The sequence below is a fragment of the Heterodontus francisci genome, chromosome 2 (assembly GCF_036365525.1).
Source record: "Heterodontus francisci isolate sHetFra1 chromosome 2, sHetFra1.hap1, whole genome shotgun sequence".
NCBI lineage: Eukaryota > Metazoa > Chordata > Chondrichthyes > Heterodontiformes > Heterodontidae > Heterodontus > Heterodontus francisci.
The window spans coordinates 127,804,904-127,822,285 of record NC_090372.1 but is presented as its reverse complement, the minus strand read 5'-3'; the positions used below and the strand labels follow the sequence as shown (position 1 = coordinate 127,822,285).

At 44.5% G+C, this 17,382-nt stretch overlaps 1 protein-coding gene across 1 annotated transcript in view; it reads left to right on the top strand.

Moving 5' to 3' along the window:
* Positions 1-7,445: 7,445 nt before the first annotated feature.
* Positions 7,446-17,382, top strand: part of tmem245 (transmembrane protein 245) — a 238,093-nt gene continuing 228,156 nt past the window's right edge. Inside the window, exon 1 of the mRNA XM_068053069.1 lies at positions 7,446-8,040. Within this exon, the coding sequence (XP_067909170.1) occupies positions 7,456-8,040 (585 nt within the window). The 5' untranslated portion in view covers positions 7,446-7,455. The remainder of the gene's footprint in view (positions 8,041-17,382) is intronic.

Genomic DNA, 17,382 nt, shown 5'->3' with positions numbered 1-17,382 from the left:
AATACTTGCTATACCCTTTCCTTGGCTCCAACATCCACCTTATAACATGGTGCCAAGAAATGCATGCAATATTCCAACTGCATGTAAATCTAGACAACTGGCAAAAGCTGACCAACAGCTTCCAAAAAGCTGACACAGTCCCAAAGAAGCTTACAGATCAAGAATCACTATAAATAAAATACCTTGCACTTGTATAGCATCTTTTATGTCTTCGTGACATCTTAAAAGGCTTCACAGCCAATGAATTACTTTTAAAGTGCATTCACTGTTGTAGTGTAGACAAACAGCATAGCCAAATTGTGCACAAAGTACCACAAAAAGCAAATGAGATAATTGATCGGAAAAAACCTGCTTTTCATGTTCCCTGCTCTTCTTTGAAGGGTTTCGTGGGTTATTTTATGTCCACCTGACCAGGCATAATATCTCCATCTGAAAGACATCACACCAACAACTGGGTATGCGGCAGGTGGTGAGGGAACCAATAAGAGGGAAAAACATGCTTGACCTCGTCCTCACCAATCTGCCAGCCGCAGATGCATCTGTCCATGACAGTATTGGTAGGAGTGACCACTGCACAGTCCTTGTGGAGATGAAGTGCCTCCTTCACATTAAGGATACTCTCCATCGTGTTGTGCGGCACTACCACCATGCTAAATGGGATAGATTATGAACAGATCTAGCAATGCAAAACTGGGCATCCATGAGGCGCTGTGGGCCATCAGCAGCAGAATTGTACTCAACCACAATCTGTAACCTCATGGCCCAGCATATCCCCCACTCTACCATTACCATCAAGCCAGGAGACCAACCCTGGTTCAATGAAGAGTGCAGGAGGGCATGCCAGGAGCAGCACCAGGCATACCTCAAAATGAGGTGTCAACCTGGTGAAGCTACAACCCAGGACTACTTGCATGCCAAACTGCGTAAGCAGCATGCGATAGACAGAGCTAAGCGATCCCATAACCAACGCATCAGATCTAAGCTCTGCAGTCCTGCCACATCCAGCCGTGAATGGTGGTGGACAATTAAACAACTAACTGGAGGAAGTGGCTCCACAAATATCCCCATCCTCAATGATGGGGGAGCCCAACACATCAGTGTAAAAGATAAGGCTGAAGCATTTGCAACAATCTTCAGCCAGAAGTGCCGAGTTGATGATCCATCTTGGCCTCCTCCTGAAGTCCCCAGCATCACATATGCCAGACTTCAGCCAATTCGATTCACTCCGTTTGACCTCAAGAAACGACTGAAGGCACTGGATGCTGCAAAGGCTATGGGCCCTGACAATATTCCAGCAATAGTACTGAAGACCTGTGTTCCAGAACTTGCCGCGCCCCTAGCCAAGCTGTTCCAGTACAGCTACAACACTGGCATCTACCCTGCAATGTGCAGAATTGCCCAGGTATGTCCTGTACACAAAAAGCAGGACAAGTCCAACCCGGCCAATTACCGCCTCATCAGCCTACTCTCAATCATCAGTAAAGTGATGGAAGGTGTCATCAACAGTGCCATCAAGTGGCACTTGCTTAGCAATAACCTGCTCGATGACGTTCAGTTTGGGTTCCGCCAGGGCTACTCAGTTCCTAACCTCATTACAGCCTTGGTTGAAACATGGACAAAAGAGCTGAGCTCAAGAGATGAGGTGAGAATGATTGCCCTTGACATCAAGGCAGCATTTGACCGAGTATGGCATCAAGGAGCCCTAGCAAAATTGAGATCAATGGGAATCAGGGGGAAAACTCTCCGCTGGTTGGAGTCATACCTAGCGCAAAGGGAAGATGGTTGTGGTTGTTGGAACTCAATCATTTGAGCTCCAGGACATCACTGTAGGAATTCCTCAGGGTAGTGTCTTAGGCCCAACCATCTTCAGCTGCTTCATCAATGACCTTCCTTCAATCATAAGATCAGAAGTGGGGATGTTCGCTGATGATTACACAATGTTCAGCACCATTCGTGACTCCTCAGATACTGAAGCAGTCCATGTAGAAATGCAGCAAGACTTGGACAATATCCTGGCTTGGGCTGATATGTGGCAAGTAACATTTGCGCCACACAAGTGCCAAGCAATGACCATCTCCAACAAGAGAGAATCTAACCATCTCCCCCTGACATTCAATGGCATTACGTTTGCTGAATACCCCACTATCAACATCCTAGGGGCTACCATTGACCAGGAACTGAACTGGAGTAGCCATATAAATACTGTGGCTACAAAAGCAGGTCAGAGGCTAGGAATCCTGCAGTGAGTAACTCACCTCCTGACTCCCCAAAGTCTGTCCATCACCTACAAAGCACAAGTCAGGAGTGTGATGGAATGCTCTCCACTTGCCTGGATGGGTGCAGTTCCAACAACACTCAAGAAGCTCGACAGTATCCAGGACAAAGCAGCCCGCTTGATTGGCACCCCATTCACAAACATTCAATCACTCCACCACCGACGCACATTGGCAGCAGTATGTACAAGATGCACTGCAGCAATGCACCAGGGCTCCTTAGACAGCACTTTCCAAACCTGCGACCTTTACCAACCAGAAGGACAAGGGCAGCAAATGCATGGGAACACCACCACCTGCAAGTTCCTTCACTGTCGCTGGGTCAAAATCCTGGAACTCCCTTCCTAACAGCACTGTGGGTGTACCTACCCCACATGGACTGCAGCGCTTCAAGAAGGCAGCTTACCACCCCTTTCTCAAGGGCAATTACGGATGGGCAATAAATGCTGGCCTGGCCAGTGACGCCCACATCCCATGAATGAATAAAAAAAATCAGTACTGTAGTGAAATGTCAGGTATTCAATTTTGTCATGAGGCTTGAAGCTACAACTTTCTCATTCAAAGGCAAGAGTGCTACCAATAAATTAAGCTAAATATAGGCCTTTAAACTTTTGAAGACAAGGCTCCTGAAAATATGTGGGCCTATGATTCCACCGATTGCGCTTGCCAGAAACCTCCACCGTTAAAGAACAAACAAAGAACAGTACAGCACAGGAACAGGCCATTCGGCCCTCCAAGCCTGCGCCGATCTTGCTGCCTGCCTAAACTAACACCTTCTGCACTTCCAGGGACCGTATCCCTCTATTCCCATCCTATTCATGTATTTGTCAAGAAGCCTCTTAAACGTCGCTATCGTACCTGCTTCCACCACCTCCCCTGGCAGCAAGTTCCAGGCACTCACCACCCTCTGTGTAAAGAACTTGCCTCGCACATCCCCTCTAAACTTTGCCCCTCTCACCTTAAACCCTGGGAAAAAGCTTCTGACTATCCACTCTGTCCATGCCGCTCATAACTTTGTAAATCTCTATCATGTCGCCCTCCACCTCCGTCGTTCCAGTGAAAACAATCTGAGTTTATCCAACCTCTCCTCATAGCTAATGCCCTCCAGACCAGGCAACATCCTGGTAAACCTCTTCTGTACCCTCTCCAAAGCCTCCACGTCCTTCTGGTAGTGTGGCGACCAGAATTGCACGCAATATTCTAAGTGTGGCCTAACTAAAGTTGTGTACAGCTGCAGCATGACTTGCCAATTTTTATACTCTATGCCCCGACCGATGAAGGCAAGCATGCCGTATGCCTTCTTGACTACCTTATCCACCTGCGTTGCCACTTTCAGTGACCTGTGGACCCGTACGCCCAGATCTCTCTGCAGACTTTTTTCTGCAGACACTGGCAGACTTTTCCAGGGTCAGAGTGGGGTTCCCTACTTAGCATAGCACTAGGAGGTGCTCATCATGGCAGAGAAGCCGGAAGTCCCAGTACAACTTGTTAATTCTAGTCTCTACCCAGAAAGAGCTTTTAAATGGCCTCAATGTTCTACTTGGTAAACAGCCCACTTTTAACAAGTTTAAAAAAAAAAAATTCTGGCCTCCTTTCCTTTAGGGTACAGGCCATGATCCAGCTTGCAACCCCAGGTGTGGCCCACTACCATCATTTTAATGGTTGTATATCTGGTCTCACAAGCCATACCAATGCCAAACCTCTACAGGTGCCTCTGAGGGTTGGGGATATAGGACTCCCTACGTTAAGAGTACCTGCTCACTCCTGAGTCACCAATCTTGAGAGTAGACAGATGTTTCGACTACCAACCCCGTGTGAAATCTCCCATACATAATGGAGACCTGGCCTATTTTCTGGTAGTATTGAACTGGAACAGCCAAGGACTTTCAGTCCCAATGAGTTGGATTGATGGCACAGTGGATTATGGGCTTGTCATAGCTTCTACTGCAGGTATATCTAAAATTTAATCACTTTAATTACAGGAAAGGAAACCCAAAATAGACAAAAATGCAGTTTGCAGCAGCAGTGGATTTGGGACTTAAAGGGAAATGCAAGTGCTGAAGGTACAGGCTTTCCTCTCTAGAGGAATCTGGAGGCACCCACAGGGAACAAAATTGATGCCTCATTTGATGGATTTTTTTAGCACTTTGGAGCCGTTTATGTTCTCCATTTCAAGATAAAAATAATTTTCTTCTGGAAAGGTTACAGATGTTTAAAATATGAACTTAAAAGTAGCAGGGACTTCAATCCAAATTTTTATGTTAATATATGAACTGAAATCTTTTACGACACACACCTAGAATAATCTTAGGAAGCAATGTATTCTAGGTACACAAAACAAAACTGTCTCACTATCCCAACTAAAATAAAAGCAAAATACTGCAGATGCCGGAAATCTAATAAAAACAAGAAATGTTGGAAATACTCAGCAGGTCTGGCAACATCTGTGGAGAGAGAAGTAGAGTTAACGTTTCAAGTGTTAACTCTGCTTCTCTCTCCACAGATGCTGCCAGACCTGCTGAGTATTTCCAGCATTTCCTGTTTTTATTTCACTATCCCAACTGTCCTTGTCCTCAACCCCATCCATGATAGTCCAAAGGCAGGCACAGGATTACACAAATTAAGGGTATGTTGATTCAACTATTTTAAATAAACAATTTTTATTTTAAGTAGCTGCAGTAGATATAAAGGCAAGTGAGAATCAATGAAACAAAACCTTAGAATTGAGTCCTGATGAGGGGTCATACTAAATCATGAAACTGCCTCTTCTTTTATCTGAACAACTTGCTGTGCATTACAAACACAAAGCTAGACGTTACTGTTGTTAATGACAGATGAATGCTTAATATGCTCAAGACATTCCTCTGCCTGCTGTTACTTTACTCCTCTACTCAAATAGTTTTGTTTTCTTGTAAAGGGAATAAAAACATTCAAATGGCATTACAATCATTTTTTTTTAGAAAACTAAAATGCTCAGAAATACACTTTGCAGGAATGGGAGGGACTGGATTTGTACTCTCAGTGAACCTGAGTGACTGTTTCCAATTTGAGGTTTACAATCTATTAAATGCTTACTGATTATTGATGTAGTTTATCTTATTTCTGGTGGATGTTGACCTCTTTAACAATAATTGTACAAGCTCTCTGCTTGGTTACTACATGGCAACAGAGGGGCTACCACTACAAGCATGTAAAAGAAACTGAAAATAAAGTACAGAATGTTACTAAATGCGGCAACTCACCCAAAAACAGGCCAAGGTTGTGTATTACACATTACATCTGAAAACTGTAATAAAATCCTAAATATGGGAATCTCAGTGCAATATTTCAAATTAAGCAAATCTCATTACTCCTCCAACACCACTGCCTGTTTTATTTCTAATCCTTGGCAATTCCACAAATTGCATGATAGGAATGCTCAAATAGTCAGTTAATAAACAGACAGCAGGGAACATCCTCCTTTTCTCAAAGTTGGCTACAATTAGTCTTTCAGAAAATACATTTTAGAAGACAACTGTTGGGCATGCTCCAAAAAGGTTTTTGAGTTTTTTTAAAAGCTGCATTTTAGCACTGTGTTAATCTTCCAAACATTTTTTAAAATAATAAAAGCAACATACTGCAGATGCTGGAAATCTGAAATAAAAACATAGTGCTGGAAATACACAACAGGTCTGGCAGTATCTGTGGAGAGAGAGAAACAGTTAACGTTTCAAGTCTGTGCCCTTTTATCAGAACTGGAAAAGGTGGCGGGAAAGAAGAACAAAGGGGAAGGTTTCTGATAGTAATTTAATCTTTCCTGCCCTCTGCCCTAAGATGTCATGGAATAAAAAGCAAAGGGAATGGTAATAGCCATAGGAAAAGACAAAGCATTTGATTTTGTTGTATTCTTTCTTGGGATGTGAGCATCATTAGCAACACCTGCATTTATTGCCCATCCTTAATTGTCATTGTGAAGGTGGTGGTGAGCCACCTTCTTGAACTGCTGCAGTCTATGTGGTGTAGGTATACCCACAGTGCTGTTTGGGAGGGAGTTCCAGGATTTTGACTCAGCGACAATGAAGGAACAGCGATATAGTTTCAAGTCAGGATGGTAAATGACTTGGAAGGGAAATTGAAAGTGGTGGTGCCCTTGTCCTTCTAGGTGGTAGAGGTCACCAGTTTGGAAGGTGTTGTTGCCTTGGTGAGTTGCAGCAGTACATCTTGTTGATGGTACACACTGCTGCCACTGGTGGAGGAGTGAATATTTCAGGTGGTGAATGGGGTGCTGATCAAGCGGGCTCTTTGTCCTGGATATTGTTGGAGCTGCACATATCCAAGCAAATGGAGAGTATTCCATCACCCTCCTGACTTATGACTTTTAGGTGGCGGACAGGCTTTGAGGAGTCAGGAGGTGAGTTACTCACCACAGAATTCTCAGCCTCTGATCTGCTCTTGCAGTCACAATATTTATATGGATGGTCCATTTAAGTTTCTGGTCAATGGTGATTCTCCTCTCTCCCCGCACCCCATCTCCCCATTGACTGCCAAGATGTTGATGGTGGGGATTCAGTGATGATCATGCCATTGAACGTCAAGGGAAAATGGTTAGATTTTCTCATTTAAAAAACAGAAAATTCTCGAAACACTCAGCAATAAGGCATCTATGGAGAAGATCTGTGGAAAATTAACGCTTCATGTCACTGATCTTTAATTAGAACTGCGCGCCTTAATTCAAAAGGGTCTCGTGATATTAGGGGGAACATAAGGTTAACCAATGCACGCCGAATTGAAAACGCTCAAAACTGGTGTCGAGAAATCTTAACGTTAAAATACCAAGCTCTGTTCCACAGCAACAGAAAACCACCAATACAACTGGAATCAAGTCCCAAGCTGAGTCCAGAAGAAAACGGTGGGATACTCCTTGCAGAAAGCTATTGGCGCCGCTTGAGCATGATGCTGCAGGATTACAAATTCCAAAGCAGAACTAAACTGTCACTCCATCAGCTGTTTCACTATCTGGCTGAAATTATCAAAGTTTTACACGGGCTGACGGTGGTACTGTTTGCGAAGGATGCCGGGGATTGTAGTTCTCAGTTGTCACCCCGCCCCTCTGTGCCAGCACTGGAGCGGAACAGAGAACTACAACTCCCGGGATGCCCCAATTCCCGGCATGCTCCTCCCCGTTACCCGGGCAAAGGCAAACATGGCGGAGGAGGAGATTGCAGCGGCAGGGGCCGCAGTGTCGGAAGGCAAATCTCCACCTCCTCTCTTCATGAGGTCGTCGAGTGTAAGCCTCTTCAGCGATTGCGTTCAGCAAGGAGTTCAGCAACTGTTGCCGCTCAAGTTTGATAAGAACATCAAGCAGGCGTTTTACAACATAGGCGCGCTGATATTCGTGGCTATCTCCTGCGGTGCGGCCGTACTGGTTTACTTCATTTTGGAGGCGTTTCTTCGGCCGTTGCTGTGGGCCGTGCTCTGTGGTACCTTCCTCCACCCTTTCAAGACTACCCTTACTAACTTGGTGAGGAAATGGCTGAGCGGCCTCCAGGACTCGCGCACGCCCATCGTCTTGGGTACCCTCATGTTGCCCGTCTCCTTCATCAACCGCGGGGTGGAGACGTTGGGTAACCAGGTGCTGCTGAAGCGCAAACTGCTGCTGGTATTGGCGATGGGCGCGCCCGTCCTCTATCTCCTATACTGCTTCAGCACCTGGGTCGGACTGCAGCTGCTACTCACCTACACCGGACAGTTTATCTCCTTAGTGCTCGAGTATTTAAACACGTTGTGGGTAAGCTGAAAAAGACTGATTTCTTCTTTATAATTAACATTGATAAGTAATCATAATGCCTATAAATACAAGTTGTTGAAAAGCAAAATACTACGGATGCTGGACATCTGAAATAAAAACAGTGTTGGAAGTATTCAGCAGCTCTGGCAGCATCTGTGGAGAGAGAAACAGAGCTAATGTTTCAGGTCGATGACTGTTCATCAGAACTGTTCTGATGAAAGGTCATTTGACCTGAAACGTTAACGTGCTTTGTAGTACTTTCTGTTTTTGTTTGTTGTTGAAAATCTACCAGGGATAGCGAAGATTCCTGCTCACTCATGACCTAGGAACTACCATTTGTGAAGAGCATTAGCAGGGATTTGAATAGTGGAGTTGCATACAGATTGTGGTGCTTTGTTTGATTGCCTTTGGGAATCAGATGTGTATGAAATTTCCCTTCAGGGATTCTTTTCTAATGGTTGGCAGAGCTTATAATGGGATGTCTCGTTTGGCTATCCATTCGATTGCCTCTTGAGATGCTGTGAAGAACCTCCTGCAAGAGATCTTTGTGGGCATATTGATCTGCATTCCATAGTCTGGGACTCATGACCATAATCGCACTTTGGGTTGGTCCCCGTCTTCCTCTTGTGGAACAGGTCGCTGCATCGTTCATGCCCAATGTGGAATTGGTTGAGTGTTGTCCACTGTCTTCAAGGGAGGTTGAAACCAGAGACCTCTGCTTTTTGGTCAGTGATGAGGTGTTCGCACTTTGTACTGCATGCGCCCCATGATTCTGACCATCCGAATAGTAGTTTGATACCAGTTGTACAAATGTTAGTTGCTATTTCCCAGAATGGCTGCATGATTTTAAGTGCTTTCTTAGTGGGTCTTCATGAAAGGGAGTGTCGGCGTTTGTGTTTTCTTTCCCATCTTGTGGTGTGTATTGCCCTTACTACCATTTGTCACAATATACAAACTGGGTGGCTTTATTTTAATTATAAAAAGTCAACAGATGAAACTCTCCGCCAAACATTGAGACAGCACCAGGAGCCACTCAGTTGGCGTGGACTTAAGTGTTGTTGACCCATTAAGTGTTGATGATCCATCTCGGCCTCCTCCTGAAGTCCCCAGCATCAAAGATGCCAGACTTCAGCCAATTCGATTCACTCCATGTGATATCAAGAAACGGCTGAAGGCACTGGATGCTGCAAAGGCTATGGGCCCTGACAATATTCCGGCAATAGTACTGAAGACCTGTGCTCCAGAACTTGCCGCACCCCTAGCCAAGCTGTTCCAGTACAGCTACAACACTGGCATCTACCCTGCATTGTGCAGAATTGTCCAGGTATGTCCCGTACACAAAAAGCAGGACAAGTCCGACCCGGCCAATTATCGCCCCATCAGCCTACTCTCAATCATCAGTAAAGTGATGGAAGGTGTCATCAACAGTGCCAATCATCAGTAAAGTGATGGAAGGTGTCATCAACAGTGCCAATCATCAGTAAAGTGATGGAAGGTGTCATCAACAGTGCCACCAAGTGGCACTTGCTTAGCAATAACCTGCTCAGTGATGCTCAGTTTGGGTTGTGCCAGGGCCACTCGGGTCCTGACCTCATTACAGCCTTGGTTCAAACATGGACAAAAGAGCTGAACTCGAGGTGAGAGTGACTGCCCTTGACATCAAGGTAGCATTTGACCGAGTATGGCATCAAGGAGCCCTTGCAAAACTGAAGTCAATGGGAATCGGGGAAAAACCCTCTGCTGGCTGGAGTCATACCTAGCGCAAAGGAAGATGGTTGCGGTTATTGGAGGTCAATCATCTGAGCTCCAGGACATCACTGCAGGAGTTCCTCAGGGTAGTGTCCTTGGCCCAACCATCTTCAGCTGCTTCATCAATGACCTTCCTTCAATCATAAGGTCAGAAGTGGGGATGTTCGCTGATGATTGCACAATGTTCAGCACCATTCGTGACTCCTCAGATACTGAAGCAATCTGTGTAGAAATGCAGCAAGACCTGGACAATATCCAGGCTTGGGCTGATAAGTGGCAAGTAACATTTGTGCCACACAAGTGCCAGGCAATGACCATCTCCAACAAGAGAGAATCTAACCATCTCCCCTTGACATTCAATGGCATTATGTTTGCTGAATCCCCCACGATCAGCATCGTAGGGGCTACCATTGACCAGGAACTGAACTGGAGTATGCATATAAATACCGTGGCTACAAGAGCACGTCAGAGGCTAGGAATCCTGCAGCGAGTAATTCACCTCCTGACTCCCCAAAGCCTGTCTACCATCTACAAGGCACAAGTCAGGAGTGTGATGGAATACTCTCCACTTACCTAAATGGGTGCAGCTCCCACAACACTCAAGAAGCTCGACACCATCCAGGACAAAGCAGCCCGCTTGATTGTCACCCCATCTACAAACATTCACTCCCTCCTCCACCGACACACAGTGGCAGCAGTGTGTACCATCTACAAGATGCACTGCAGCAATGCACCAAGGCTGCTTCGACAGCACATTCCAAACCCACGACGTCTACCAATTATAAGGACAAGGGCAGCATGGAAACACCACCACCTGCAAGTTCCCCTCCAAGTCACGCACCATCCTGACTTGGAACTATATCGCCGTTCCTTCACTGTCGCTGGATCAAAATCCTGGAACTCCCTTCCTAGCAGCACTGTGGGTGTACCTACCCCATATGGACTGCAGCGGTTCAAGAATGCAGCTCACCACCACCTTCTCATGGGCAATAAATGCTGGCCTGGCCAGCAACGCCCACATCCCATGAATGAATTAAAAAAAAAAAAAGTTCTCATGGCGTTCAGGCTGCATGTCCAAAATCTTTGTGTGGTGGCTGCAGGGCCATGAGATGGAGCAGTATTTTGCAGCAAAGTGGATTAGGGTCACTTTTATAGTGTGAAGTGTTGCTGCATGGGAAGATTGTTTAAAGTTTCAGTAGCACGCCTTCATGCTAGACTATGTCATGTGCCGATGACAAGTCTATAAAGGCAGCTCCAGACTACAGCTGCTTCTCGAACCCTGTCTCAGTGTTGGTAATGAGTGTCGCGACCTAGTCAGAGCAGCCTTTTCCTTCTCTGAAGGCAACCTGCTCATTTGGGAGGGCAGCTTTATTAAACTATTATTTGATTAAGGGCAAGCTGTTCAATCACATTGTAGACCCTAGACAGAAGGGCAATGAGATGGTAGCTTTTGGGATCATGGACTGGTTTTCCTGGCTTTAGGATGCCAATGACTTTGGAATGGCACCAGACTTCTGGGATTACACCAGTGTGAAGGATGTTGGAGATGACTTTGGCAAGCTACATCCATCCATTTGGGTCATGTTCTTGAGGAATTCTGTATGGATGTCATTGATCCCAGCAGCCCTCCCAGACTTGGTGAATTGATAACAACCTATACGTTGGCCCCATGTGTGCTAGTTTATCAAGAGCTTGCCAGCAAGAAGGGAATGGAACACCTGAAAGCATGAAACATCAAATATGTCTTCAGTCATTAAATAAATGAGAGAGTGAAGACTGTCGGGTAGATTCACCGTGGTTGATGGAAGGAGTGGATTTGATGAACAGCGTGGTTATTTTTTGTTCTATGTGTTACACATGTATGCATACTGTTGCCATAATCTTGATGTTGGAACACATAGTGCAGATCAAATAAATATTTCCAAGTTGAAAGAGTTAAAATCACATTGCCCAAAATTTACTGAACAATTTCCTACAGTCTGTCATTTGCACTGTAAACCTTGTACCACACAATTGATGTATTCATTAAGTTGCATAGAATTATAAAGAATCTACAGCAGAGAAATAGACTACTTGATTCAACTGATCTATGCCAGTGTTTGTATTCCTCACAAGCCTCCTCCTACTCTAAACTTTTTCTTTTTATCCCTCCCATATCCCTCTATTTCCTTCTCTCTCATATATACATCAAGCCTCCTTTTATTGCATAAATACTATCTGTTTCAACCATTCCATGTGGCAGCAAGGCCAAATTCTCCCTACTCTCTGTATAAAGAGATTCCTGTCTTTGTTTCATCAGTTACTGGCTACCTTCTATATATACCCTCTTGTTCTGGACTCCTCCTCAAGTGGAAACAGTTTCTCCACATCCATTCTATTGACCCCTTCATAATTTTAATGGCCTCTATCTGGTCTTGTCTTAGTCATCCTTTATTTCAGAGAGAAGAACCCCTGCTGGCTCAATCTTTTCTGACAGTTGCGTCCTCTCAATTCAGGTTACATTCTAGAGGTGAGACTAAGAAGGTCTCCTGTTTGATCCTTTGCTTCATGTGAGTTAACTTTAGTTGCTGTTGATCTCAATGTTCCTGGGCTGAGGAGGAAGAAAATCAGTCAAGACTGTTTCTGATACCCAGTGATTCTTGCTGATCTGGCTTAGCTCTGGGAATCCCTCAGTCATATCATGTAATCTGCTGGCATTTGTTGTCAGAACTAAGGCATAAAAAAATAAAAAAGATAACCATCTTCAGGAGAGGAGGGAAAAAAATTGATAAGATCGCAATTACTTGTCTGTACAGAAATACCAGAAGTGCTGCATATATGACATTGAAATTTAACTGAACTAAATAGGTTATTACAGGTAAGAGTTCACTTAACTACTCATTTCTAAAGACCTTATGTGAAAGCTGCATACAAAGAGTTGACAGTGTGATGTTATTCATGCTACAGGCTAATTTAGTATTGCAGAAAAAGCTTGCATAAATTCTGTGCACAGATGTACTGATTTCATGCTTTTAAAATCAAATCTCATAAGAATAAAAATTCTTAAAGTTTTGATTGCATGCTTATAGAAACATAGAAAATAGGAGCAGGAATAGGCCATTCAGCCCTTCGAGCTTGCTTCGTCATTCATTATGATCATGGCTGATCATCCAACTCCGTAACCTGTTCCCGCTTTCGCCCCATATCCTTTGATCCCATTAGACCCAAGAGCTATATCTAACTCCTTCTTGAAAACACACTGTCTTGGCCTCAACTGCTTTCTGTGGTAGCGAATTCCACAGACTCACCACTCTCTGGGTGAAGAAAATTCTCCTCATCTCAGTCCTGAAAGGTTTACCCCGTATCCTTAGACTATGACCCCTGGTTCTGGACTCCCCCACCATCGGGAACATCCTTCCTGCATCTACCCTGTCAAGTCCTGTTAGAATTTTATAGGTTTCTATGAGATCCCCCCTCACTCTTCTGAACTCCAGCGAATATAATCCTAACCGACTCAATCTTTCCTCATACATCAGTCCCGCCATCCCAGGAATCAGTCTGGTAAACCTTCGCTGCACTCCCTCTGCAGCAAGAACATCCTTCCTCAGATAAGGAGACTAAAACTGCACACTGTATTCCAGGTGTGGCCTCACCAAGGCCCTGTATAATTGCAGCAAGACATCCCTGCTCCTGTACTCGAATCCTCTCGCTATGCAGGCCAACATAACATTTGCCTTTTTTACAGCCTATTGCACCTGCATGCTTACCTTCAGCGACTGGTGTACGAGAACACCCAGGTCTCGCTGCATATTCCCCTCTCAGTTTATAGCCGTTCAGATAATAAACCTGGTATAATCTGTGATTGTAATTCGATTTCTCGGGAGGAAAAATCTTTACCCATACTATTTTAAGGGATTTGGAGCACAAGTTAAGCTCCACAAATAAAGATAATACAATGTTTAAAAGCAAAATACTGCGGATGCTGGAAATCTGAAACAAAAACAAGAAATGCTGGAATCACTCAGCAGGTCTGGCAGCATCTGTGGAAAGAGAAGCAGAGTTAACGTTTCGGGTCAGTGACCCTTCTTCGGAACAATGTTTGTTTGCTTGGTACAGAAACCTAAAAGCTAAGATGATTTATTTCAAAAGATACAAAGAATAACAAATGTAGTCTCGAGTTGTACAAAATTTAAGTTAATGTCAGGAGGGGTAACGCCATTAACATATTGTTTGCCTTTGCTCCGTGACCTTTTGGTTAGCTATGTGGCCTGGTCCAATCTAGACCTCCTTTGTTATCTCTTGCCCCACCCCCACCTCACTTGCTTATAACCTGTGACTTTTCTAATATTTGTCAGTTCCGATGAAGGGTCACTGACCCGAAACGTCAACTCTGCTTCTCTTTCCACAGATGCTGCCAGACCTGCTGAGTGATTCCAGCATTTCTTGTTTTTATTCCATTATACCTCCACTGTTCTGTACACCACACTTGTCCACAACTGTTAGATCTCTCTAATTGTTTCTATCTCTGTGTGAAAATATTTGGTTTGTGCTCGTCATTTCCATAGGTTCAACTCTTTGTATTTGTTCGACTTGTAGAAAATAAGTGTTGCAGTTATTTAGAATGTTTCCAAATCATGTCAGTGAAGCTGCAGAATGTTGACTCAGTGGTTGAATATAGTGCAATTACACACATTATACCCTCTGCATTTTATTTTATTTTTTTCCAAAATATACTTTATTCATAAAAATCTGTAAAAATTACATTGCCAAACAGTTTCCAAACAGCACCAAAAAATACAAACATTGCAAGGGAGATCAGTTTCCTTCAATACTGTCATGTGTTTCTTCCCAACCCTTCCGTTTCACAATTGTCATGTCAATTACAGTTTTACATTTACAGCAATTGAGAATATTAACGATACAGTTCGAGGGGTTTCCCATTGATCCAGCCCCTCAGTCCAGCTTGGTGGGGGAACCTTACACTGTGGTCTTTCCCCATTGAGCCTTTGCTGCGGCTGCCCCAAGCTTTAGTGCGTCCCTCAGCACGTAGTCCTGGACCTTGGAATGTGCCAGTCTGCAACATTCGGTGGTGGACAACTCTTTGCGCTGGAAGACCAGCAAGTTTCGGGCAGACCAAAGGGCGTCTTTCACCGAATTGATAGTCCTCCAGCAGCAGTTGATGTTTGTCTCGGTGTGCGTCCCTGGGAACAGCCCGTAGAGCACAGACTCCTGTGTTACAGAGCTGCTTGGGATGAACCTTGACAAAAACCACTGCATCTCTTTCCACACCTGCTTTGCAAAGGCTACCCTCTGCATTTTATCAGTTGTTGAATGCTGTCACCCGCCATCAACATGCTGACTCTGCCTTCTGTTAATCACAGGAGTTCAATTGACAAACACATTACAGCTACTCTAGTTTGCGCCGTCGTGCACAGTAAATGGGATTCAAAAAGTTGACAATGCTAAATCTGAAAACAATGGATTTCTTGGTGAAGGAAAAACTAAAGGAATTTTACTGGGTAACCATTACAGTGCAGAAAATGTTACGATGTAATACAAATTTGAAGAACTTCTTGGTATTTTACTGCAAATTACTGGTGAATTTGTAGTAGCGAAGACTTTCAGTTCGAGCATGATCACGTCAATGACCTGGGGTGCCTGGGCAGTTGGCATAAAACCAGACTCATGACTGAGAGTGATCAGAAAGAAATATTCTTAACCAGATCTGTTGTCCTGTTACTTCAAAATATCCATTTTCTCTTGGTAATTATAGCAAATATTGTAAATGCTAGTTATCTGTGATGAAATAAACCGTTCATTGCATCTTTTCCTCTGTGGTCAATCTAGGTGGATTACCCTCACCTGGTTGCATTCTTATTTATCCAGTTGTAACCAGAGAAACAGCAGCAAAATGGCCTTTCTTCCCACTGCCACATCATTACATCAGGTGTCTACGAGGATCTTTCCTTGGCCCACTTCTAGTTCTCATCTACATGCTGCCCCATGATGACATCATCCAACAACACAACATTGGGTTCTGCATGTACACTGGCAACACCTGGCTTTATCTCACCGCCAGCTCTCTCAACCCCACCATTGTCTCTTATTTGTTACACTGCTTGTCCGAGATCCAGTGCTGGATGAACAGAGATTTCCTCCAATTAAATATTGGGAAGCTCAAAGCAGATACTCCGTTCCTTGCCACCAACTCCATCCCTCTCTTTGGGAACTGTCTGGGACTGAACCAGGCTCTTCACAACCTTTCGTGTTCTATTTGACCTAAGATGAGCATCTGACCAGATATCCGTTCCGTTACCACGACTGTCTACTTCCACCCCCAGAACATCATCCGATTCAGGCCCTGCCCCACACATTTGCTGCTGAAACCCTCATCTGTTTCTTTGCTACCTCTAGACTTTGCTATTCCAATGCTCTGCTATCCAGAACATTACATATGGTCTTCCACCATATATTAGCTTAAGCTCATTCAAAACTTTGCTGCCCATAACCTAACTCACACCAGGTCCCTATTACCCATCACCCCTGTGCTTGCTGACCTAAATTGGCTCCTGGTTCGGTAATGTCTAGATTTAAAAATTCACATACTTGTTCTCAGATTGCTCTGTGGTCTTGCCCCTCCTTATCGCTGTAACCTCCTCCAGCCCTACAACCCTCTGAGATCTCTGCACGCCTCCAGTTCAAACCTCTTGCGCACCACTGGATAATTATTCCACCAGTGATGACCATGCTTCCAGCTGTCAAGACTGAGCTCTGGAATTCCCTCCCTAAACCTCTTTGTCCCTCTCTCTCTTTAAGACATTCCTTAAAACCTACTACCAAACTTTTGGTCATTTGTCCTAATAAGTCATTATATGGCTCTGTGTCGATGCTTGTTTGATGATGCTCCAGTGAAGTACCTTGGGATGTTTTATTCTGTCATGGTGCTATATAAATACAAGTTGTTGTTCTATTACCTTTTATGAATGTTGTACATGAGCACAATCGTTGAATCCTCTGCTATCAACATCCTGGGGGGTTACCATTGACCAGAAACTGAACTGGAGCAGCCATATAAAAAATACTGTGGCTACAAGAACACGTCAGAGGCTGAGAATTCTGTGGCGAGTAACTCACCACCTGACTCCCCAAAGCCTGAAGTAGTGGTAGTAGGAGACAGTATAGTGAGGGGGATTGACACTGTTCTCTGCAGCAAAGAGCGAGAGGCCAGAATGTTGTGTTGCCTGCCCGGTGCCAGGGTTCGGGACATCTGCTCAGGGTTGGAGAGGAACTTAAAGTGGGAGGGGGAGGATCCAGTCGTCGTGATCCCTGTAAGTACCAACGACATAGGCAGGACAAGGAAAGAGGTTTTGCATAAAAGCAAAATACTGCAGATGCTGGAAATCTGAAATAAGTGCTGGAAATACTCAGCTGGTCTGCCAGCATCTGTGGAGAGCGAAGCAAAGTTAACGTTTCAGGTCTGTGATCTTTCATCAGAACTGGCAAAGGTTAGAAAAGAATTGGGTTTTAAGCAAGTGAAAGGGAGGGGGGTAGGGGAGAGAACAAAGAGGAAGGTGTTTGATAGGGCAGACGGAGATTAAATAACAAAGCTGTCCT